The following is a 27,357-nucleotide window of genomic DNA, read 5'->3' on the forward strand; positions in this document are numbered from 1 at the left end:
CATAGAACTGCACTGTCATGCAGGAGCTTTTAATTGTCTGCCTTTGCTCTAAGGAGTGAGACTTTATTTTAACAAGCCCCTCCCTCCCCCCCCCCCTTTCCCACAAAGGTTAAATCTAGGCACGTATACATGTTTGCACACAGATCTAACATGTAAAAACCAAGAAATACTTCAATACACTAAGGGACATAGGTCGGGGCATTAAGCACACACTTGCTTAGCTCGTCTTGAATTACACTCTGTGCTGTGGAGTACCAGTTCTTTTGCGTCGTCAAAGACTGCCAGCATTTTGCGTCTGGAGCAAGAGCAGGGTATATAGTCCAGAGGTGGGTGAGGGGAGTGTCTGTATTCGGCGTATGCTCATCTGATCAGGACAGCCACACTGCAGCGTCCCGATAAGTTGTTCTCCATCTTACCTCACAATTCATATACATCAATAGTGAGATTTCTACTATCCTGTGGTAAATTGTTAGCTCTACCAGGATGTCGGGGAAGACGGAAGCTCCTCTCATTATCCAAGTGATGTCAGCTTCGGTGGCTATCGCTAACCGGGCGGGTTCTATCATCAGAGACATCATGAAAGCCGGAGACCTTGGTGTCGTACTCAAGAATCAGGTAAAGTTTACAGGAGGAGCTTCGGCTCCAGGAGTCAGAACAGCTCTGGCATGCTTGCCAGTCGACAGTTGAAGATGGCTTTGGATCGTTGCTGAATGAGTAGAAATATGAAAGAATGGTTGCCACTCTTTCTTACCCAGTCTGCTGGTCTAGTATTAAAATGAAATATTAGGTATGACTTCCCCACTTTACCCTACTAACAGTGTGCATGGATGGTGATAGGAAGCGTGACATGAAAATGCTGCGGAAGGAGGATTCTGAAGAGTAGTCATGAGTGATGGGTGTAGAAGTAGCAAATGTCAACTTTCCTTTATTGCTGCATTCCTGGTAACTACATTTTTGTATATCTGATATAAGAATATGAATGTCAATTCAGTTGGAAATTCAGGGCTGATACCATTTCAGAGTGCGAACTGTTACTTTTATGCTGCTGGTTTGATAGAAAATGCTGGTTTTCCAAAATTGTATTCCTACACATGTCATTTGCAGAAAAGGTAAAAGTAGACCTACTGTTTTTCTGTGTAAAAGATACACCTTTTCACACCACAGTGCTGTTTACAAGGTTGGCATCCCTGCATAGGTGTGAGCTTTCAATTGCATGGATATATCATGGGTTGTCCAGTGCTGAAGTAATTGATTTTAAACTGAAATACATGATTCAAGAGATAGAATGATTGTTGGTCCGTAGTGACAACAGAATAATATTATATGTGTTGAAACTGGACAGGAATACTACATCGCAGTCCTAGCAGTTAAAAAGTGGCATACTACAGCAAGCAGTTATTCTGCTATATAATTCCTTCAGCATTCAAGGAAGATGGTGAAAAATGGCAGTCCGAAAAAAAAATCGCATTCAAATGTCTGCATTTTGATAATTTGCAGAGGAATCCAACTTTTTAAAGGATCTTTGTTGTTACTATGTTTTGTCTTACAGCACCATATCAATTTTAGTGTCAAAAATTTACCTGTAGAACATGATTACAACCCTGCCATAATTAATGAATTAGGCACACATGCGGTAAATTCATAGTAAATAAAGAGAAATGATCAAGTTTAGGCTTGATAAAAAGGCAAGCAGTAATAGTATGTCAGGCATGTTGATTGTTGGGACTGTTTTGATATTGTTATTCTGCAAAACAAAACATCTCAATACTTGATTATTAAAGTAACTTAATCTATAAACAATTTTCCCTCAAAAAGAAATTACTTAAAAACACACACTATTCATAGGAGATTTTCTATTGCTGAAAAGAGAAGTGGAATATGTATGAAGACTTTAAGTGCAAAAACAGACATATCCACTTTGATCAATTTTGAATTTGAGATTTAATATGCTAAAAACACAGAAAATGATTAAAATATATGCAATAATTTTGATAATGATGTCAAAAAAATATTTCTTGTTATGTAACACATGCAGTATAATTGGAAAGATCTTTATTTTTCTCTATTTGATATTGACCTTGCTTTAAAGATATTCTAAAATGGCATTTTTCTGTTTTTGCATTCAAACTCTTTATATATTATGTCATTTATTTCCCGGTCATTTTACTTAGACAACCTAGAATAGCTTGAAACTGTTATAGGCTTTTATATAATTTACATGATGGTCATTGATTGTGATTGTTAATACACCTAGAATGACTACATTGACTTTCATGAACAGCAATTTTGAAATTGGTAACTGTTTTATGTCAATTTTGCTTTGGAAATACATCTAAAATCATGTTCTTTCGTGTATTCCTGAAAACTGAATCTGGAATGAATCTTTTCATTCTGCATTTTTTTTCTGGCTTTAGTTATTTTCCTTGTCTTATCTGCATGTTCTATGATGACTCAGGAACTTTTGTATTACAGTCTAAAAATAATTATAATGTCCTGCTAGGTCATTACTTCATATCACTTTGTCTTATCAGGGTGGTTGTAAGTGATCTGACCTCCAATATTAACTTATTAAAATTTTGCTAAGTAGTACAATTTGGCAATGTCTAATCTTCTAGAGTCAATTTGTCCAAGCTGGATATCTTTCCTGCTAATGAACTTGCTCACGATAGAAGGACTAAAGTACAAGGGAAATACAAGCATGGACTCAAAGGCTATTACGTGTGAAGCACGTACAGCCGTATGCCATGCCTTGGGAATATAACCCACTTGTGTGCAGTATGGGACCTACACCTAAATGCAGTCTTTTTTTTCCTCACACGCAGTTTATTGCTCTATTACTAATTACCCTATGATGATGATGATGATGGTGATGATGATGATGATGGTGATGATGATGATGATGATGATGATTGTTATTATTATTATTATTATAATGTGTGATATACTTTAATATTTCGAAAGAAATGAAATAGCTAATACCGGGAATGCTTTCCCCAATTTACTTCTGATCCCATAAATAATATTCACATGTGTAAGACATGTTTCATAAAATAGCTATTCAAATGTAACCCCAACTTTATTAGTCAAAAAAAAAAAAACCAACAACAACAAAAAAACCACCAAAAATATGTCATAATGGTACAGTCATACAGGGAAAACACATCAGAAATGTGTGATATTGAAACATTGGAAAACATTTGTATATATCCTGTCGTGTGATAATTGAATGATGAAAGCATGTTAGGACTCATAAGATAGGAGAATTGTGTGAGCATCTTAATGGGGAATAATACCCAAATATATGTGGATTAAGTGAATGCAGCAATACTACCAAATACATCGACGAAGTTTGAGGAGAATCAGGCAATCCATTCAAAAGTTGTCAATTTTCAAAGTTGCAGTGCTCCTGTCGCTGGATGAGAAGACTTCAACTGATTGTGACATCACTGTAGGACAACAATATAAAAAGAAATATTTAAAGAGAATTCCACAACATTTCATCATGCTAGAAAAATAGAATTATGTTAAATTCTCTTGATATTTTCTGTAAATCATTGTTCTGTAGTGACATTACGAACTGTTGTAGTCTTTTCTTCCAGCAATGCCAACATCAATATTGTAAAAGTTCATAAAACTTTTTACCTAATTGTCTGATTTTTCCTCAACTTTCACTGATGTGCTCTAAATTCACTCGATCCACATGTATATTTATAAAAATGTATGTAATTTGGTAGACCTATCATTTCCTTAAGTAAAGTATCACAGACACACTTCAAAGCTATGAGACACAAACACAATGTGCAAAGCAAAACTATACTTCACTCTCTTCTCTACTCCTATTGTTAGACACTGTTGTATGCACATTACATGTAACTAATATCCCATCTGTATTGTATGAGATTATTCCTCATGTAAGTTTCAGTACAAGTATGATATTTCCCTCTAGTTTTGACAAGCCCTGTATTGTATGCACTCACAGACAGACAGACAGACACACACACTCACTCACACACAAGATTGTAATCATGAATACAATTTATGTCGTGTGTACTACAATGTATAGAGTTGCCAGGCTTGGCAAATAAGCTTGCGTCATATGCTTGTGATAAAAAGAAAAATAACAGAAAGAAGGACACAATTAGAACAATAAATATCTGTACATGAGACAACTTTTGTTTGAGTGCCAAGATGGTGCTTTGAAATGCAAAGCCACACCATGTCATATGATATATAAATTCCATTTCATTTCATTTATTGTCCATAACACAATTATTAGTACAAAGTAACTATATTGTGCAAGCAGATGTAAAGGCATAATTGGGTAGTACAGTAAAGTAAATACAAATATCTGTAGGGAAAAAATAAAGCAATCGTAGTAAAACGTGAGTCCCCTTTTTATTAGGATTGCTCTGTTTTGGATATCTCAGCCATTTCAAAACCGATTTTCATCAAAAATATATTGAATCTCTCTTGGAATTGTATACTCTTTCATATTTCATAAAAGGTTTCTCTTTACCTCACCAAAAATGTGAGAAACCTAAAGTTAGGTCTCAAAACCAAAACTATATGATCCCTTTAATCAGTCAATTCTAACCATTACCAGGTATATTTGACTCTATTGTAAAAGTGGAAATTTGTGGACAAGTAATTTTTTATGCTCGGTCGGTTGAGATGAATGTAATGTGTTCTTTAAGTCCCCGGAATTAAAGCATAATATAGTTTCACATACACGTATATCAAGCAACAAATTTTGCAAGCCTTTATTATTGCACAGGTTTCTTATTGTGCAGAATGTACAAAATTTTCACACCGCCAAAAAAGAAAAAAAAAAGAAAAAATCTACTCTTACAGTATTTACTGACATTGAGTTGAACATTGTGGTGTGAAATTGTACTTTATATGGTAAAAATTTATCAGCTTATCAAAGTTTTGTCAGTGAATCAGGAATTAAGTCTATCAGAGTACTCAGAGTGACCAATTAACTGTGACTATGATTGGCAACTCTCTGAACATCTCATTTTTTTTTAATCAATATCATTGTATTTCCAATATGTGTGATTTCTCTACTAGTACAACATGTAGAAACACAGACTTTAGAAAAAACGGCTTTATAAAAATGGAAATATAGTTATATATCTGTACACATTAGATTGTAAGTCTTGATAGGCATAAAAGAAATGTTTTGTATCAGTTTGTGATACAGGCAGAGGGACCCTTTGCTAAATAGACATTCAGATGGAGACATGTTTCAATACCTGTTGCAGAATATATTTCAGAATCTTGTGTTACGTAGTTTGACCATTGAATACATTGCTAGGTCAGGCAAGCATGCAGTGTATCTTGGTAGTTTTATCGTTGGTCAGAGACAGGCTTTGTTAAAGGTCCTGTTTACCTTTGGGAGCAGTGATTACAAAAAATTTCAAGATATCACATTTGATACATACTACGTGTGGGTCTGTTGTATCACAAAACATCTTGCCATATAAAATTTTTGCAATAAAGCCTGAAATATAAGGAGATATCAGTATTTTTCTCCATAAACCATAACTGTAGATGGTTTAGTCTGGAAACATGTTTATTATTAATTGTTCACATTGTGAGTGTTTAACAATACTTAACATCGATTATAAGGATTCAAATTTTTACAATGGTTGTTTCTATTCCTAACTCATGTTTTAGAACTATTTTAAAGAACTAGTGCTGGGTTTTTGTTTCATCTGCAAATGGTAAATTATGCCTGTAATGGAACTTACAGGTCATGAGACATTTCTAAAATGATAGAAGCAGTATAAAGAAAGCTGCTGGCAGTTGTGCATGGTTTCTAATACACAGCAAGAATGCTGTACCTGTAAGAAAAATCCTAAGCTGTGCATGGCAAGATGACGGCCATTCCTGATGTATAACAAGTGTAGTTATGTGTTAATGTACACTGCACGATATTGCAGGTGGGTGTGTGTGTTTGTGTGTACATATGTCTGTGTGTGTGTGTGTGTGTGTACATATGTCTGTCTGTCTGTGTGTGTGTGTTCAAAGGCAGGTAATCAAGGAATATTGCTGGTACCCTGCTACAGCTGTACATTGTAGGTTCACAGTTCCACGTAACTGAACTAATCCCAAAGAGTGTTGTCAGAGTTCGAGTTCACTTCCATGCTACAAAGGAATTGAAGGCATGCAGATGTACTGGACATCTAAACTGCAATGTGCCCCCCACACACAATGAATACGGGAGGCTATTCAAGTGTGTACCGCCTACTGGTACCTAACGCAGTAAATATATTGAAATGGACATGCTAGTACATACATCCAACTGACTTGACCATGTCCAGTACCAGAAAGTCCAAAGTACAACTTACTTTCATTCAATTGAGATAGATTAATTTATTGCAATTGTATAAGCTGCATTGTTTTGAGTTTTGTTATTTGGGGATGGTAATATGCCATCCTTGTGTTATGAACAATCATCATTGTATGATCTACCATTAACAAAAACAAACCTGCATTATTGACAATTTGATGGAAAGTCTGAAATATTGTAGAATGATGAGAAAAAAATAGTGACTCTTCTCAAAATTGAAGAGCACCACATTCCCCAATGGTAATTACATGTACCTATTATGCTAAGATGACCATAGATGCATTGTAAGGACCCCTCATGAAATTGTATATATATGTAGCATTATAAGAAAATTATAAGATTTCACTTTCATTGTGTCAAGTGCTAATAAGATGAAAAAGTGGATCAAATTTACGGTCTAGCCTGTCACCAAGACCATTTAGAAATACATCAGCTACTGTGGCAGTGATTACTTAGTAAAGAAATATATGACCAAAATAGGCAGTGTTGTTTTCTGATACAATGTCTGTATATTATATGAATAACATCAAAGAGTAACCGACGAACTTCGCTTGACACATTCTTTTATTAGCGATGCTACACATGTTTTCAAACCTTGTTGTCTAATTCCTTGTCAAGCATCTTGTATGGATGTCAGATTGAGATTTCTTTACTATCAATTGTGCAGTCTACCAGAGACTGGCATTTGAAGTCAATCAATAGCAAATCCTCAAAGGAAACGTCTTCAGACAGCAACCTTTAGAAACTGAATATCTTGCAAAATTTTTCATTCTTTTACAAAATAGCAGCGAAGTATAGTTTATACATAGTGCATGATGTTGATAATGTAGAGGGAAAAAAACAGTGTTCTCCACAGCTCCAACAAGGTATATTTTTAGCTGCTATCAAACCGGGGCACACGAATGGACCATTTTCACTCACACAATGTGATGGTAATCATGGAGATGTGGACAGGCATACTACATGTTGTATATCGGTTTGTTGACACTGGAGCACCAGCTCTGAATTCTTTCCTTATTGATGGAAAAGCAAGCTCTCACAATGTCCATTATACTTACAGTTCACCTGGTCATCTACCTGAATAAGGATACTGATTAATATCACACTCCCTATAGGAAATTCCTCAACATGTTCAAGTTTATTTTGATCAACTGCAACAAGTAAACTCTGTTTAAACAATGATGAAACTCAAAGTTTCATTAGAATCGGCAAGAAATATAATTATAACTGTCAAGGAAAATTAAAGGTTTGAATGTTTTCACAAATTAGTAACACAGGTTACAATTACTGGTCCAAGGATCAGATAAAGATGAGTTCATGACATCATCTCACAACATCCCATATAGTCTGTTAGTAGATGAAACATGAAGATCCACTCTTTTCATAAATAAGTCAGGAATTTTAACAACTTTTTAAAAAAGATGTCACCTTTTGATTAGTACAGTACTAGAATAAATGACATGAAGGATCAGATAAAGATGAGTTCATGATATCATGATCTCACAACACCCCATGTAGTCTGTTCGTAGATACAAGTATAACATGAAAATTAACAACTTCGTTTAAAAATGTCACCTTTGAGTTAGTACAATGCTAGAATAAATGACATGAAAATAAAGTGTTTTCATTTTTATCCCAGATCAAGGAGGAAAATGATGTGTTGAGTAGGATATTTTTAGTTTGTTTTGGGCCATGACAATGATCTTTGAGTGGTCATTTTGAATGTGCTTGGATCCTGTGTTGATGTTCTAGATAATCACCATATACACTGTAATAACTAACAAATATAGCATAGCACAGATAATCAGTAGTGTAGTAGTCATTAGTGAATTGTTAGTTTTAAAAGCTATATTGATCCTTATCCTATTTTGTACATCCTTAGCAATTCAAACAATGAAGTCAGTGTATCACCAGTCAGTATTTTAGCCCTCATACCACTCGGAGTTTTTGTCATAGTTTCAGAGTTAGAGACAGCAAGGCTGTGTAAAGATCTTTGGCCAACATGGGTCAAATACTATACATGTAGATCTGTAAACATGTATACAAGTGTATATATATTATGGATATATATTGTTTATAAACAGAATAGTTGAACAATTTAATATACATCTATATCTATATCATGAATGTATAACATGTATTTATATATAATTCTAAATATGTTATTTACTACTCTCTTTGATGTTCCACTTTTCTGTTTATGAGAAATTTCTCCGTGTCATGAAGTGTAATATGTTTATGCTAGTGGACATCATGCCAAAACCATACTTTTCAATTTATTCTCATCAGAATGGTAAATAACATGTTATTATCACTGAAAGTACGATATCAATAAAAGTGATCCTGAAAGCAGATATACTAAAAACACCCTCAACGGTTTATGGGTTAAGAATTGCTCATTACACTCTATATAATTAATGAATGATATTCATGGAAACCAGCTCTCTAATGACAGATTATTCTGGTAGTCACTCTACAAGGTTCCAATTCTAGCTAATTTTGGCCTCTTAATTTGTTCCACAGCTTTCGTCTTTCAAAGACACAACAGGCTCATTTACAAATGACATTGTTTTTCTGAACCCAATTTTCAGTATGTTTATGGTACAGGATATTTTTGTAAGTGCTTCTCATATCATTACATTTGGTGATTATTTCTGGAAGTGTAAGAACCACTTTTATCCATACAATCTAGCCGATTTCTATATTTACATTTGATACTGTACAAATATTTTTGTTTGTGACTCGGCCTCTTGTAGTACAGTATATCTCTGGCATCTCGACCGCAGCTGACGATCAAGAGCTTCATTTGAAATGGACATGTATGCGGAGCAGTGACGTGTGTGTAAAATTGTTTTCTCTCGTCCATCTCACGTTGATACTTATTATTTTCCGTCTTTCATCTTTTTTTTTCTGCGTTTCCTCTCCCGTTTCTTAGTCAGAAGAGCGAAGTGTTGTATACATGGGAAGATATCAACCATGCCATGTTATTTTTGGAAGGACTTTTCCACAGCTATACCCACAGTAGCCTGTGTATTCATGTGTGTGCATGTGTGTGTGTGTGTGTGTGTCAGTGTGTGTATTTTTCTGCGTGCAAGCGTGTGGAAGGGTGTCTGGATAGCGAGCGTGTGATGCTAAAAATAGAGTGGTGGGACATTGCAATCTTCAAATTGAGTAGCTCAGTCAGTGCTTCAGGTTTGTGAAGCGGTGTAGTATTGCCGCCGGAGTCGGAACAAATTTTTTTCCCCCCTTTTTTTTTTTCTGCAATACAATTATCCGCCAAAAATAGACTCGTTGTCAATGATCAACAAAAAAATCCGGACGTACATGTGATGCTATTCATGCCAACAAATGTTGATTCGATTTTCCATAAAATGTAGAGTTGTCTACACCCGAGGATTTGCGAACCTTACGTCACAGCCGCACTGTGATGCACTCTTAAAAAGCCCTCTTGGCTATTACAAACAATACAATCTATGTACATCAATATGGTTTAATCGTTTTCTCACGGAGAAAAGGAAGAGGAGTTGGAAGTTGGATGGATTGTTGACATACATGTACTTGCGCACGATTAGAAAATGCATTCTATGAAGAGAAAGTGTGAGATGAAATGACTGTCTCATCACTGCTGTTTATGATACATGTATGTCCCATCCTTCATGTGTATACCGCCAGCTCATTAGAGTAATTAATGTGTAATAGCAATCATGTAGGTACCTACATAAGGGGTATTCACAGTAATTGCTTGGCTTTTATTCTAGTAATGACTGCGCAAAATGAAAAAAGTATAACTGAATCGTGATGTAAGATTTTTGTGGACAGTGCATAGATTTATGGAATGATGATATATGTGCAAGTGCTAGGCATGAAATAAATTAGATGCTGCAAACTCATAATGTATGGTTACATATTGTCTAATTTCAATTTAAAACAAATATTGCACAATTGGAAATTGTCTAACATTTGTATCTCTTCCAACCATTGAAACAATGTAACTTTTTGAATTCATTATTTTTCATTTGCAACAAAAACATATGGAGGTAGATGTAATTTTTTAGCAGAAAATAAGTACATAATTGGCATAACAGTACAATGTACAATAAATGGAATTTATGAGTTTGCTGTCAGCAGTGTAATGATACAGATTAGTTGCTAGATTTGTTAACATGCAAAGCATAACAATTTTTTCTTTTAACTACCAGTATACTCTACTATGATTTGTCATAAAACAAACCTATGTCCAGAAATTTGCAATTTTGTCACATTTTCAAATGCTGATGCAGCATGTAACAAGAATTCAATTCAATTCTGTTCAATTCAATTTATATGAACCAATCATTCGTTGATTGATGCAGCAGAACAGAACTTTGTTGAACAATGTTGAACAACAATTTGATGTGATAAAGAAACGTTTTTGTGATACATGCATGTGTACATGACAATTAAAATGAATATGAATGGCTTGCATTGCATTTGAAAAGACCGTCATACAAACAGTGTGTTCTGCAGACTCAGGATTCTTTTTGTTCTCTCCAGAAATATTGAGCTATAACTCCATGTTTGACTAGTATGCAGTATGAAATGTCGTTTGATCCATGGTAGTGGATGAATCACACACAATCTGTAGTACAGTATGTCTTGAAAAAAATTACAATTAGATTTTTGCATTGATAACTTCCAGTATGATTAAACTGTGTGAATATTATTTCAGAGTCTTAAAATATAACATCTTAGCTATATTTTGCAGAAAACCCCATTCAACTTGGTTAAGTGGTCACAGAGAAATGTGGATTCTTGTAAAGCATGTCATGGGTCTCATTCTTCCAAGTTTAGCACTGAGATGCACTTTGAACTGAACACAATGGACAGAACTTGGAGGGAAGGGATTCCTGACATGCTCTACAAAAAAAAAAAATCCTCATTTCTCTTTGAACACTGAAGCAAATTGGATGGGGTTTTCTGTAAGATGTGGGTAATAAGTTAGAGTTTCATATCCTAAAATTGTATGTGGATTGATTCACCATTTTTAAAGTTATCATTGTAGTGGTTCCCATTGTAATTTTTGGGGTGGACATACGGTAGTGACAGGCAATGCTGAAAGGTAAATTTTGAATACTGTTAAACCAGACATTTTTGCGGCATGAAATTTTTGCGAATTGGAGTCAACGGCCCTTTTCGCAGCATGAAATTTTCACGAATTGCCGCTGGCATTCAGTGCATAATAGTGTAGACAAGAACTTTCGTGTGCATTTGCTGTGATTTTGCGAATCTGGGCTCCACGCAAAATTTGTGAAAATTTCTGGTTCTACAGTATGTGATATAGGACTGGTATGCAGCATATTATGTAATTGTGTGTAGGTATTGATTTCTAAATAACCAAGTTTACATAGTGATCCACCATAGGAATGACTTTCCAAGGTCTCTCCAAAAGGAGCTGGGCACTTACAAAAATTTTACTATACCATCTTGGATCTAGTATTTTGAGTGTTTAACTCATCACAATATATCAAAATTGCATGCAATGTCTTACTGTGTTAATCCAAATTTTGTGTACATCATTTCATTATCAATTATTCTAGGTGTATCGTGGAACAAACACTGTCTCACAGTGTTCATATTATTGTAATGAACACTGAAAAGAATATTGATATCTGAAATTCTTACTATAGTTGCATTTGATGGTATTCAATGTATTGTGCCATACCAAAGTGGTGACCGTTCACAGCTGGATTTTTATGGTGAATTTATGATTTTTGTTATCTATCACGCAGTTACCCATCCTGCCATCTGCCAAACTAAACAAACAAATGAGCAAACAAACAAAAATCATCAGACACAAAGCATGCACAACAGTGTACAAACTTGAACTTTGAAGCAAAGCAAAAGGCCACTATACAGGAGTATGTTGAGTGTGTACTATGAACGACACCCAGAGACTGTATGCTATAGTCGGATGGCTCGAAGGGGATGATGCGGAGAGACTGTCCGCATCCGAGCTTTGCAGTCATATCAATGAGCATCTGATGTGTGTCACCGTCATGTTACAATCCCTCAAACTCATCCACTGTTGAATGTGCTCACAAATCGCTAAGTGTTGGATAGGGGGGCGTGGTCACTGGATGGGGGAAGTTCATGTTCACTGTGGAAGATGAAAATAGCATGGCAGTACTCGAAGGTAAGACCACCAACATGTACTTCTGGTAGCAGTATTTCATGCACAATTTGATGATTGCACAAACTTGTGTGCTTTTCCCTTTTTGTCATCATGTTCTGTGCAGCGTTAATAGGAGTTATTTTCATCCCACTTGCAGAGCTATTTTGAGCCGAGATGCTAAAAAAAGGGCAGAAGGAAACACCGTGGCTGCGGCAGCGCGTTTTAATTTTAGCTCTGCCATTTCTAAAATTAATCGGGGATCCGAAACCCGATCGGCGCTGCTATTTTGGGCCAATTGACGTCACAGCTGGTTCCCGTGGTGATACGTGATATCATCAGAGGCTAGCCGCTTCGCTGACTGATGGTTGAGATCTGGCTCACACTGCATCTGTAATAACAGCGCTCATCCATTCCTAGGCTTACACACACACACACACACACTCAAGAGAAGACTGTCGCTAGGCGCAAGTGAGGATGGTGGAGGATGGGAGAGAAAGAGGAGTGTGTGTGTGTGAGTATGTGTGTGTGTGTTTATATGTGTTTTGTATTTGGGAAGATGGAAAATGAGAGAAAGAGAGGGAGAGAGGCAGATAGAAAGAGATGGGAAGGCGGAGAACAAGAGTCGAGTGAAAACGAGGGGGAAAAAAGATGAGATGAGGGACTGCATGAGAGGAGAAATTCTCGCTGGTGTCATCCAGGCATGAATATGGGCAGGAGCAGGCGGCGACATGCACTTCCTCCCTCATCCTCCTCCCAGGGTAAGCCTGACATTGCTGGCTCCTCATACCTGTTACACATCCCCTCTCCTCTTCGTACGTCTGGCTGATCAGCCAGCTAGAATCCGGAAGAGCGATTCCCTCCCCACTTATCATACATAATTGCTTCATTCTTTCAGAGCCATAGCATCCCCCTTCGTGGTTTTTCACATTAAGGATGACACTCTTGGCAAATCTGATGTTGACATCCTGTGCTCTCCAAATCACCACCATCACACCGAGTCACTGCTATAGCTGTCACCATCCATCTCAAGAAGTCTTCTTTGTGGATGCTTCCACAAATTCCAACAAATCTTAGTGTACATTTTATACCATATGTTTTATGCACCAAACCTACCTTCACTGTCCTAATTCATCACCCTCATTTCCATTAATCCCACATTTTGAGATACTCTTCAGAAATGTTGTTCTTGCATTCTCACTGCATGTACATGCATAGAATAAGCCACAGCAGGTTGACACAAGTAAAATTTTCCCTGTCCTACGAATACCGAGTTGTCACAAAATCATTACAAAAAGGCCATAACTCCATTGACTGTATAAATAGTGCTACCATCTGACTGTTTCCTCATTATGGTGAAAGCTATTTTCATCTTATTTTTAGTATTGGCCTCGACGTACTGTAGCTCTACGTCTGAGTTTTCTGCCTCACTGCGTGCAAGTTAAGTGATTGCATTGTATTATTGAAATTGGCATATTAAAGGGCAATGAGATAATGGTGGAAAGATTCAGTGTTTGAACTATGTAAAATAAATACTCCTGCTTTTGTTTTTATAAAGCACTGGTGGTTTTTTAGCCCTCATTACAGCATAATTTTCAGTCTTTATCCAATTTATAAATGCTCTTTTGTCTGTTGTACTCCAGTTCTGTAACTTTATAATGTTCATTTCTCTGAATGTGTTGAACTAAACAGGTGAAAAATTCTGTTCTTTAATTTAAATTTGAATTTAAGTTTATTTAGATAAAACTAGCTCTATGCTAATGATTAGAGGAGAAATGCTTATATATTAGAATTTATTTCACCTGCTTTTATGCTCAGATACATATTCTGAGCAAGAAAGTGTTTTACCTTTCACATTCCCTCAGTGTACATCATTTAAGTTTGTGTGTGTGTGTTTGTGTGTGTGTGTGTGTGTGTGTGTGTGTGTGTTCATCGATAGATAATTCACACTGGAAAAGTGAAACCGTGACCTCTGTTTCCATGGCAACCACATGGCATTTATGTAACTCTCTTCAGTTGTCTATCCTGTGTACAGCTGCAATTTTAACCAAAGTCATGATGTAGTACATCAACACCTATCAAGATGTGCCATGTATTTTGTGAGCATATCAGTTTGAAATTTGGGCTTGTAAGGCATGTTATATGAATTTGAATTTTGAATTGAAACCACAGCGATGGAATAGAAATTTTTTTTTTCCATCTGATCTTCAAGAGAAAAAAACAAACAAACTAGTGAATTAGATGATACCGACACTTTGCATTGTAAGGGATGGCGATACTTTGTGTAGCATATTTTGTCATGAATATCAGCAGGACTTTGAAAAATTTATGAAAATAATGCTATGAAATGCTCCATGAAAACTGCTCCCAAACAACCCTGCTATATATTCTCAAATGATCAGTTCAGATGTGACAGGGGAGTCGTCACTTCAACATTACCTCATCTCCTCAGCAGAAGAATGTAAGCTGCGCATGTGAGTGCAATAAATATGAGAATGGCGCATCTTTGTTGGTGATGCTGACATCATTTGCTAAAGAGAACTCTTTAAATATTGCTATTCAATCAAATAAGGCTTCTCTTGCAAGGAAATGCTTACTAGGGAGGTACAGACCCTCAGATATCATGATCTTATATGATAGAGCACTATACAATGATTGCAACCAGCAATAGTGGCAGTTGCCATGGCAGCAACAACTTAGCAACCAATCGGCAAGGGGAAATGTGGCGTTTACCATGGTAACTGCACCACTGGTAACTTACAGTGATTGTAAACATCATCATGTAAACAGGAAGGCATTGGCTTGCTGTGGCAGGTCTTTAGTGTGGATTCATAGCGAATTCCAGATTAACAATGAACTGTGCGTGGGAACATCCGGCCAAAAATATCCGAAACTTATTGTCATGCAATACCTTCCCCAGGGGAAACATGATAATTTGGAGGTGGGACTGCGTACGGGATGTGCAGCGCTACGTCACCCGACGCTGGAGTCAGAGGACAATAAAAATGGCTGTGGCGAGTAATTGCGGTTGAGGATCGAGAAGAACGTTGACCCCAGGGACCGGAACGATGTCATGTTCACCCAGTTTCTTGACTGACGATGTGATTCAAGATAGACATGAGTAATGGGCAAATACTAATATTAACAATGATATACTGATGATAGCAGTGATGAAGATGTTAGTCATGGCTGTAATTTCATGATAGAGTACCATTCATCATACGTGTGGTGATTCAGAATTTAATAATGATGGCAAGAGTTATCATGGTAAAAATGAACGTGATCACCAGTAATATGATGATGCCAATTATTTTTTGTGAGGATATGTACTGGTAAGTCAAAGAATGCCTTAACCCATTGAAGACGAGTCCTGAGTATACTCAGGCAGGTGTCTATGGGAAATGCATGTTGTAGTAAAGTTAGCCCTTCCTCAATGGGTTAATATGACATACATGACAGAAATGTGAATAATAATGAAGATGATATGATGATAAAAGTAGTTATGTAAGTTTTGGGATGATGGCAGTGATCATGTTATTATCATCATCATTATCATTTGTTGTTGCCATTGTGACAGTAAGCTGAGGGGTTTGGCGTTGACAAGGAATGTCCTTACATGATTTCATTTTACTCAATGGGTTGGGCGGCTTGCACTGCTATGTGGAACAGAGGCCTACATGTAGCTTAGAATGGATCCAAAAATAACTGAGTGCGTGGGCAGCGGTATGGCTTGAGCAAGCAAGATAGGGGGACGATGGTGCGATCCGGGGAGCCGCGATGGAGTACACTGTGTGTATTCAGCAAACTCAAACAGCCCATCACTTCAAAGTCTACCAGCGCTCGAGGAACATGCTGACAAAACAGTGCTGTGTGCAAGAAAAATGATGCAGAAAGTGTATTTTTTCTGTGAATGATTAGACTCTGCCTGTCACTAGAATAGAGATGTAAAAACAAACAGTACATTGAGCTGCTTCATACTACTGCTGTTGTTACCCATGAATATCATTCCACAGAAATTTTGTGTTATAATTGTGTACCTAGCAGTTAGCAATCATTAGAGGGTAATTGAGCCTCGACTCTAATAGTTTTGGTCATGGAGGAATAACAGGTAGAACCAATTTTGTGACATTCTATATGATTGTAGTTAACAACTGGAAGCAGAATTATGATCTCTGTAGTATTTGTAGGTTAAAGCAGGGGTGAAAAAATTAAAATGTTAATTTATCTTTTCCTACTTAAATATTCCTTGGAATTTTCAATCACTTTTGGGATTGCATCGATTGATCCCCTTTGAAGATTGGACGTTCTAACCAAAAATCCATTTTGGTACACATACAGTGAAGTTGCATTCACACAGACAAAATAGCAGGATAATGATTGCGATCCAAATACCAACATTTTTTGTACCCTTTCGGATAGAAACATGCCCTAAGTCTATACCGAAATGATGATCCTTGCTCCTGTGTTTGTGCAGTGTTCAATCATGTACAATATGTTTTGAATAACAGGACAAAAATCTCAAGATTTGTTTGTTCCAGTATTTACACTTGTAGCAGCACAAATTATTGTGCTATTTCTCAAATTATCGTGATGATTGCGAGATAATTGCATGATTTCTTGAGATTTGGATTGTGATGCTGATCACATTGATTAGTGGGATTTTGATGTCCACACAGGCCAAAATCTTGAGATTTGGATCATGATGCAAATTTTGAGATTTGCATCCCATTAAATCGCGTCAGTGTGAATCCCACTATGGTGCATTCCCCTTATAACGACGTTCTGATGACAGTGAAGTAATAATTCAGGTCCCCAAATTGTCATCTATATTATCTTTATATACGTTGCAGTTCAGCTGTTACAAGTTTTGATATAACGAAAGAAAATTTACAGTCTCTTGGACTTTGTTATAATGAGAGTGGACTGTATTACTGTATACGCCATAATTTAGCGAGTCTAAATTCTTGCGAATCGGAACTTCCCGACGATTTTGCGAGTGGTTAAATTCACGATCGTGGAGTCCTGTATCGAATGGAGAAATGTATGTTATGGGTACGTCACATTCATAGCGTGATCAGAGTCAATATTTTCGCGTGTCTGTAATTTTGCGAATAGCTCCTGACTCGCGAAATCAGCGAAAATAAAAACCTCGCGAAATATTCGGCGTATAAATGCCATAAAGTGATGGCACTGAGATCAGAGCTATGACACTAAATTTTCATTTTGCTTGAGGATGGGGCACTATACTTGTCATGGTGTTGTTTGTAATGTCCATGCTTCTAAAAGTGTTCTCTCCCTCTTCTCTCTTGTTTGATGCAGCGGGAAGATGACCCACAGACCGAAGCTGACCGCAAGGCTCAGCGCTGCATCGTGTCCTCACTCCAGAACCGGTTCCCTGGCATCACGGTTATCGGTGAAGAGGTACGTAGGCTTTCTCATCCATCCGTCAGATTAAAGGGAACCCAAACCCAAAGAGCAATGTGGACTGAGTGAAAGCAGAAACATTAGTAGAACACATCAGTGAAAGTTTGAGGAAAATCAGAAATTGATGTAAAAGTTATGAATTTTCAAAGTTTTGGTGTTGGAACCACTGGATGAGGAGACTAAACAGATATTATGACGTATGTGTGGACGACAATATTTTGCTATCGGGTTTTAAAACTGCTCTCAAGTAAGTACGAACAAATGAACACATAGCATTTTACAGACTGATATAACACTGAAAAGCAAAAAAAGAGCTGGATGGGGTATAATCTAGTGGTGAATCTGGAGGGGGGCGCACACCCCGTCTTTATTTTTGTGAAAACAAAAGAAAAAAAAATGAAATGAAACCTGGAAGTAGCACCAGAAATATTTTTGTGTCCCCCCCACGGAATTCCTGAATTCCACCCCTGTAATCTGTACTACATCCTGGACTGTTTGATACATTCCCATGAAGAAGTAGAAACTCATGTTTCCAAGTCCGTAAGTGTGTAAATTCAAAACATGCATACATGTTATATATAACATATATTTTTTGATAACACAATAATACCCTTTATAGAATGTTTGAATGAAAAAAGATAGTAATGTAGTAATGAGATGGACTTAGTGAGTTCTGCTGGCTTTTAGATCTTTTTTTAGAATGTTATTGTCACAGATTCTTCAGCCAAATCTGCTCACACTGTGCATATTCAGGCCAAATGTCATAGCTGTGTGCCAAAAAAAAAAAAAAAAGGATATTGTGATGCTCCATCCCAGAAAAGCAAAAATTGAAGCGATATTTTTGGATATCTTTCAGCCTTCACAAAGTTTTATGAGAGGAAAAAGGGAGTTAAAGATAGAAAAGTTGTAATGTTAAGTTTAAAGATAAAAAAGTTGTGATGTTAAGTTTAGGAGAAACTATGAGATTTATATAGTACTGTGATCTAACATTGTTTACTGGGATCTCCATGTACATGTGCCAAGAGGATGAAGGTATAAACAAATTTGTGTCAAAGGTCTGTGTACTCCTTATTTAACTCTAGCTAATTGGTATCCATTTCTACCCCCAGAATAATGGAATTTCAAAAGAAGCACCACAGTCTCAAGAGAAGCACTATTATGTCCTCTGAAATAGCATCGAATCAATTTGCTGAAAAATTACATTTTTAGCAGTAAAGTCATATGATACACAAATATAAATGGTCTGCATTTAAAGATCAATGTCATAATATGTTTTATCCATTTATTTAATTCCATTTACATGGTGATAGCCCTTTCAGTAAAAAAGATAGAAAGAAAAAAAGAGGAACTTATTTTCAAAGGGGTCGACATTTCTATGTGTGAACTAAATTATGTGTCAGACTTTAACATGAAATCGTAGAAGCATTGCCGTGAATGTCACAGAGTATGGTAGACCAAATTATATGGTCGTATGGATCCTGTGATCAAATGATTGCTTGAGAAGAGAAATAAGGTGACAAGTCTTTAATTTTTCCTAACGTGCCCAGCGGGCATTAGTTTTTACCATTGACCACCTACTAATGACCGCTGCTAATGACAGCTCAGAGTCATACACGATTGACTGTGGCTTGCCGTAGTCATGCTCAATTTTACTGACATCACAATTGCGTACTTTAGCAATGCGCAGTCAGTCGGTTACAAGTGCGCACTCTGTCAGTTACAAGTGCAAGCTCAGTCACCTAAATTATACCGTATTTTACAAGTTTGTGTTCACTACAGTACCGGTGTGTTTGGTTGGGGCATTTCTGCAGACATCTTGGCTTTTTCAAAAGCAAGTTCACCATAAGTTCTACATGTATCTGACCGGTATTTACCCATAAAATAAGGTAAATGAGAATGATTCATAGAACCGTTTTATAAAGCAAATAATGCACAGGTTTAAGTTTGGGACATTAGTGGAGATGCAGGTTACTCTTGGATGTTGACAGTGTTGTGAAACATTGCGCCTCGTGCATGTTACGCCATTGTAAATACTCTCGAGTGCACTGCATTTCCACTGATGCCCCCTCACCTGTGCATTATTTGTATATTATAAAATGGGTTCAAGAATGTAGCCAATTGGAAGCGCTGAAATGAGTCACGTTGCGTTCATGATTTCTTACTATTGCACGGCCGTGCAAAATAGCGTAAAGTCACTGACGTCACAATGTTTACACTAGCAGTGCACACTCAATCAGTTGTTACAAGTGTGTCGCGTGCTATTATACGCGCTGTCCATCCTGTCAACAACTTCTAGTTCGGGCTGCCAGCCGGCCTTTCTTGTGCATAGCATGTGGCGTACGTATACGCTACATACGGTACTTATATGTGCAGGATTTCCGAGTGCGACGTTTGTAAATGTTTGGGACAAACATCTTCGGACATCTTGACTTTTGAGCGAGTGCTACATGTAGCTGACTGGTATTGACCCACAAAGGTACATGAAAAATGCTGTTAGTTTTCGACCCATTTTATAAATCAAATAATACACAGGCTTGAGTTTGTGATGTTAGTGGAGATGCAGCTCACTCCACGAACGCACTCTCACCTGTGTATTATTTGTATATTATAAAACGGGCTTTAGAATCTCTGCAATCTGATTGGTCAGTTGTCATGCATTGATTTTTACTGATCCACACTGAGCCATGCGTCCGGTAAAATCCGAACGCATGGCTCAAGTCTTGTACAGTGTTGTAGGTGTACCGGACGCATGATGGGGAAAATGGTTGTATTTCATGAATTTACCGGCCCATTTTATAACACAAATGATGCACAGGCCTATTTCGTGAATCAGTGAGAATTGAATGCTCTCGTTTAACTTTGGAACAGTCTAAAACCCACTCGCTGCGCTTGTGGGTTTAAACAGTTCCAAAGTCAAACTCGCGCATCCAATTCTCACCGATCCACTCTGTCCTGTGCATCAATTGTATATTGATACACTGAGAGTTATAATATTTGTGTTCTTTTTCTGTTTCTGCTAGGACTTGAAGGAGACTGCGACTGACCTCATTGAGCTGGGGGACTCGGAGGAAGTCCTCAAGAGATCTTGTCCAGATGACCTCAAGTCTGTGGTTCTGGAAGATGTGAGTTTCACCACCAAAAGAACTAGACTCCACAGTGGTATTCTAGGATTGATATTTCACATATAGAAGTTAAATTGAGTGCAACAGAGTGCTTTCACAGAATATCTTGCCCATTATATTTAATTTTGCATTTTTTGTGACTTGTGGATCAGTGCATTTTAAAAGGTTTGTTTTATTTCAGTGTAACATATTTATCCTTGTGCCTTTTTCCAGTAACTTTCTGCTTGCAATTTTTAAATGGCAATGAAATATGCTTGTCAGTTTGGTACATCAGTTGATACATATGATAAGAGCATGAACAGACACATGTAAATATTGTATAATCTTGGAATTATGCGGATAAAATTGTAGTCGTGTTTTCTGCATCAGTTTGTGAAGAACTGGATTTTAATCCTCATTTCAGTCTGCATATTTGGGTGTTGTTTTGTGTTTTGTCTCCCTCAGATTGTTGTGTGGGTTGATCCCGTGGATGGAACCAAAGAGTACACACAAGGTAATGCCAATCAGCTGCATGTTCACATCACATGTGTATCAAGGAGCTACCCCATTCACATGTACAAATTAAGCATGAATTAGAATGTTTAATTTGATGATGTAATCTGAGCAGTATGTGGCAGTATGCGGCAGATTTCTTCAAGCTCCTTTGCTCCTTTGATGCCACACTGTCTTGTTGCCATGGCAACATCAGTTGACTTTTGCATTCAAGACCACAACAAAGTATTCCTGTATATATGATTTACGCTGAAACTGGGCTCTATATTAGCGGTGGCATGGCAACACTAAAAATTGATATCAGACCATGAAATTTCAAAAAAGGTTATCTCTTGGTTGCCCAATCATGCAACTAAGTTTCAAAATGGATTATGATGTGCATCATTATTTCAGGCCTGTGACCCTAATGGATCATTAGAGATGTGTCGAGCCCTGACATAACTCTCTCTGTGCTAGGGACTTTGGGTGATACGTGCAAGACTGTGGGGTTTTCAGCGCCAATGGCACTCAAAGCCCAAAAAGGGTTAAAAAGGGCTGTTTGAGTAAGACAGCTTCATCCATGTGTCAGCAAGGTTGTCTTCTTACTCCAGTTCAAAAGCTCCTGATGATGATCCTGGCATCTGGGACTTGATTATCAACAAGTTCCTTTAATCCTGACCCAACACAAATGCTGTTATGAAAAAAGCCTCTTGTTGAATATTTGTCAGCTAGAAGAGAGGCAGTTTGGTGTATCCGGTCACGTTGTGTCAGTGAGGAATAATAATACCCCTAAAAGAATTCCAGTATGAAAGTACTTCTACAGAAAAGTAAAATAGATCAAGTTTGCACTGTATATACAAATCCTGAGATACAAGAGTTCATTATTACTGTAAAAGTGGAAATTTTAGCGTTGTTGAAATTTTCGCGCATTTCGCGCAACCAGAAACCAGCGCGAAAATAAAAGCATGTGAATATTTTTGCTTGCCATATCTTCCTGTGTGGGATGTCTTGATTCCAAGGAATTAAAAACACACGAAACACTTTTACCCGGCCAAGCGTGAAAAATTAGTCGCGCGAAAATATCCACTTTTACAGTGAGAAATATCTCTCCAAGGTTGGATACAGAATCAAGATAATTGACAGTTAAGCGGCAGCCCTGGACCCCGTTTCATAAAACATGTTATCAATAAGAGGTTGCAATAGTTATGACAAGCTTCTGAAATCCTTGCGTCTGATTGGATGAGAGCAAATTTGTCACAGAAATGTGCCAGTTGTCACTGATGACAAGTTTTATGAAACGGGACCGTGGAGTGTGTTATAGAATAAATGTAACACTGAATTGTATGTCTCCCCAATATGTTTTGATAAAAGTTACGAAACAGCTTCATCATCAAGCCAGGTATGCATCTATTAAGTCGTATTAGAGTAGGCATACCTTGGCAACAGGGGTTGGGAGCCTGCTATTGGACATAGTGTGCAGTGCATTGTGGGTTACAGTCACTGACAGAAACACCTTCGTATTCCCAATGCATCACCCTTCTGCAGTGATTTGTACCAAGGAAGGAAGTTATGTTTTCATTTAACCGTTAAATTGTTTGTCCGTATGCAAAATAACTCAAAAAGTAGTGAACGGATTTGAATGAAACTTATAGGAAAGATTGAGAATGACACAAGTAACAGATGATTAAATTTTGGTAGTGATCCCAGAATTTTTAGGAAATTTATGAAGGATTTTTGATATTTTGGCAGGTAGGGTCAATTAACTTGGGAGTTCAGGCTGCGCGTATTTGAGGTTTGCATGTGTGCACTAAAGTGCATGCTCTAGTTTCTGCTAAGGCGAGGCACACCACGCAGCTGGAAGTTTATGACATAACAAAAGGCTTCTATATTGGGAAATCGCGCAACTTTCAGCATGCATACATATGAGTGGAAATCGCTGATCTCTACGGAAGAACAAGCTCAGTAGTGGAAGTGAGCTGCGTACTTGGCGGAGGTCTGCGCTCACAGAGTGCTTCTTTAGTTACATTATATTATGACAAGATGCAATGATTGTCAGCATACTAACAAATCATCAGGTCACAGCTGATATGTAATTTGCTAACTTCTTCTTTGTTATCTATCATTTTTGGGTACTTTTATGATACAGGGCTGAGATGATTATATGTTTTACATACCAGGTAGAGTTTAGCTCAAAGAATATATGACAGTACATTCAGAACTTATGGGAAGTTTGTAATCATTGTTGATTGGGCAGAACACTCACTGCTATTGTTTAACCTTGTGATATAATTTGAATGCAACTCATATCTCTCAACTAAGAACAGAATTACAAACACAGATATTAGTAGGTATAAATGTGCTTAGATTGACAGTGACTTACAGTGAGATGACAGTTTGCTTATCTCGTTCTAATGACACACAAATTACTTCAATCCATGTCATTGCCTTTGAAAGTAGTCTTGCACCCACATTGAATGCAAACTGAAAATTGAGATCCCCAACCTGCTACATATATAGCCACTAGGACCAAGGGCTACTAGGCGAGCTTAATCTTCCTCGATAGAACAAAATTCACTGAGATGGATATGAGACCAGATCTCTAAGGGAATTTCCATCATATATTGAAGTAATATGAATGTGGAAAACCACCATGCAAACTTCAAAACATTTGTCTTATCGCTATTGTTGGAGAATTCAGAGACTCCAACTCTCCTGCTTTCGACGGGAGATCTCCCGCCGAAAGACCATTTTTGCAGAATCTTCCGTTCTCCCGCTTGAGATTTAATTTCTCCCGCTTGAAATGATTTCTCACTTAATTTCATTGTATGTTGAAAAATAAGCCTTAGATAGCACGAGAGAGCATCTAGAACCCTAGACCGCAAGGAACTTCGCGCTCGAGATGTGCCCTTCGCGCACATCAAGTTTGCTAGGGGTTTCGGGCGGGAGAATCTCCAGATCAGAAGGTGCTTGGGGTTGGAGTCTCTGAGAATTTACTCCTGTTGAATCAAAACTTGAAACTGAGTCCTCCTAGCTTGAGGTCTCGTACACGGATTCTCCCTCAATGAAAATTTCCTGGGATGTGTGCAAGGAGAGAAAGAAGAAAGTTTGTAAAGATGAGAACTTGATGTAATGGACAACAGGTAGGGAAGGCTTCTGTAACTGGGTGCAAAACAAAAGGTCATGTTTGCTGCTTAGCAGGAAAGTCTTAAGAAATGCCCGCCCTCCAATATCACAGAGACAAATTGCTGGAGGAAAGGCATGTATTGCAAGGCTTCGACTCATCACTGGAGCTTCTTATGAGAAGTCTTCTCTTAAAGCTTTCCAATAATTTGATCTTGTTGCTTCCAGCTGTGTACCAGTATGTGTGCTTTATGTTGATTTTCATGAAGTAATATCTCATGATGTATATCTTTGGTCCCATCCTGCTGCAGGTTACCTTGATCATGTAACAGTACTGATCGGTGTGGCTGTGAAAGGAGAGTCCGTAGGGGGCGTCATCCACCAGCCGTACTACAACTACCAGACGCCGGGCGCCCCCATGGGTCGCACCATGTACGGCATCGTGGGTCTCGGCTGCTTCGGCTTCACGCACAAGGAGCTGCCACAGAGTGAGCGGGTGATCACGACGACGCGCTCGCACGGAACAAAAGCCGTTCAGGAGACCATCGACGCCATGTGCCCGACTGAGGTCCTTCGTGTTGGTGGCGCTGGACACAAGGTGAGGTGCTGCATCGGGATACCCATGCTGGAAGATCGCTGGATGTATACAGCACTTCAGCTCCGTCAATGATAAAGTTTGTTAGCTGATGATAAACTTCACTTGACAGAGGCTATAATCTCACTCCCACATATAAATGTAAACACTCCAACAGCTGTGGCACTATTCAATCTCCATGATAATGTGTTGACAATGCTTTGCTGGTGCACAGTTTGAGCTCTGTTTGATCATACACAAAAAGCATTGAGCACTATCTCTATCTCCAAACTACTATAGTTTTGTTCATTCTCTCAGCAATTGTTACATTTTGGGAAAGAGATATCAACTGTAAGTTCTGAAAATGCATTTCTATTGTGAAGTCACAATGTTTTAGTCATGATAAAAAGAGAAAAATTAGATGGCAGTTACTGCATAGGGATACGCTCTGCACATGCTTGATGCCCGGTAATTCCACATTACTGGAGGTGAACAAGTAAACATAAAAAATATGGCCCTGCTTGACCTCCGCATGTTGAGATCACCTCATGTGTTTGTATGCAGCATGTGGCGAGCATACTGACCCAATCACGAGCAATGAAATTTTTATGTTTATATGCAATGGGGAGAATTCCCCAGTCTGTTTTTTGTTGTTGTTGTTGATAGAAGGCTAAGTAGACCTTTGTAACAATTGCCCCCCATTTTTTTAGGGGGAGAAAGGGGTGTAAGTCTGGACACTTGCCCCCCCCCCCCAAAAAAAAAAAATAAAAATAAAAAAAGAAATAAAAAAAAAAAATAAAAAATCAAAGCAACGAAAAGATTTTTGCCAGACCATTTCTGAGTCTTGGGTTATCAGTTGTAGCTGATTCTGTGTAGCTTGTTTCTCCTGATGGCTTCTTCATGCATTGCCATACATGTTAATACATCATCAATTGGCATCTAAAAGAACTTAAAATAAGATAAAACTATCATCTGACCTGCAAGTCATATCTGATTAGCATTGTATATCATAATGTTTTCCATCAAAGATAAGATATCATTTCTCGAGAAACTCTATAGATGAATCAACTGTTAGGTTAATCCTAATGGGTTTTTATGATCACCTTTTTTTTTTAGCAAAAGTACCAAAAAAAAAGTGCATTTTTTTTTTTCAATTTTATTCAAAACAGTAGGGTGTAATCATGAGAATAATTGAAGTCGATTGTGATAGAAAAGTGCACTATATTGATCAGATGACATCATCTCACCATTAACCTCTGTTTATCTCCCCCTAGGTGCTGCTGTGTCTGGAGGGGCGGGCCAGTGCCTACATCTTTGCCAGCCCGGGGTGCAAGAAGTGGGATACGTGCGCCCCTGAGGCTCTCCTAAAAGCCGCTGGAGGTAAATAGGGACCATTCGCTCTGCCTGAGTGGTATAATGTCGTTAACATGCCAGTACTGTAAAACCAGAAATATTCGCAGCATGACACTCAAGAGAACTGGAGCCAGCAGCCCTTTTATGTAACATGAAAGTTTGCAAATTGACACTGGCATTCATTGCATTGGTTAATAGACAAAAACCTCTATGAATCTTGGCTCCTTGTAAAATTCAAAGTTTTTTTATGCACATGAAAATTTCCAGTTTTACAGTAATCAGAAATTTTAATGTGCGAACTCTTTTGATTACAAGAAACTCTAGAATGCAAGACATTACAAAAAAAGGGGTAAAATTTGTATGTTATGACAAACATTTCCTTCAAAGTCGTCTAAATAAGTAGAATTTGATTCTGCTAAATGGTGTATTTTTATTGATAATTGTCATTACAAGTGCTTGTAAATCTGATGGTTTTTGCTATTACTAAGCATCACTTCTACTAACAAACTTGTCTTTGTTTTGCGACAGGTGTTCTTACGGATGTTGCATGGCAACAGGTACCGCTACGACAAGGACATCAAGCGCCAGAACACAGGGGGCGTGATTGCTGCGTACCGAGCAGCACGAGTTTTACCTCTCCAAAGTACCGCAATCGATCAAGGACGCACTACCAGCATGACAAAAGCCAACGATCTAAGAACAGCGTGAGAGTGAGCCGCGCGCGAGAGAGAGAGACAGAAATCTCATTCACAAAAGGGAGGGAAGCTAAAATGTGATACATTAAAGGGAT

General features: G+C 37.8%; 1 protein-coding gene across 1 annotated transcript; it reads left to right on the plus strand.

Annotated features, from left to right (window-relative positions):
• The first annotated feature begins 227 nt into the window (after positions 1 to 227).
• Positions 228 to 27,357, plus strand: LOC139737604 (3'(2'),5'-bisphosphate nucleotidase 1-like). Its single transcript, XM_071648284.1, is given in 8 exon segments — positions 228 to 615; positions 17,823 to 17,924; positions 20,948 to 21,049; positions 21,494 to 21,542; positions 24,952 to 25,238; positions 26,489 to 26,599; positions 27,102 to 27,182; positions 27,184 to 27,357. Coding segments are annotated over 8 exon segments (927 nt in total). The 5' UTR covers positions 228 to 483; the 3' UTR covers positions 27,247 to 27,357.

Source organism: Diadema antillarum, unplaced genomic scaffold, assembly GCF_040938485.1.
Source record: "Diadema antillarum isolate AM-2024a unplaced genomic scaffold, OU_Dant_1.0 seq00000696_RagTag, whole genome shotgun sequence".
Taxonomy (NCBI): Eukaryota; Metazoa; Echinodermata; class Echinoidea; order Diadematoida; family Diadematidae; genus Diadema; species Diadema antillarum.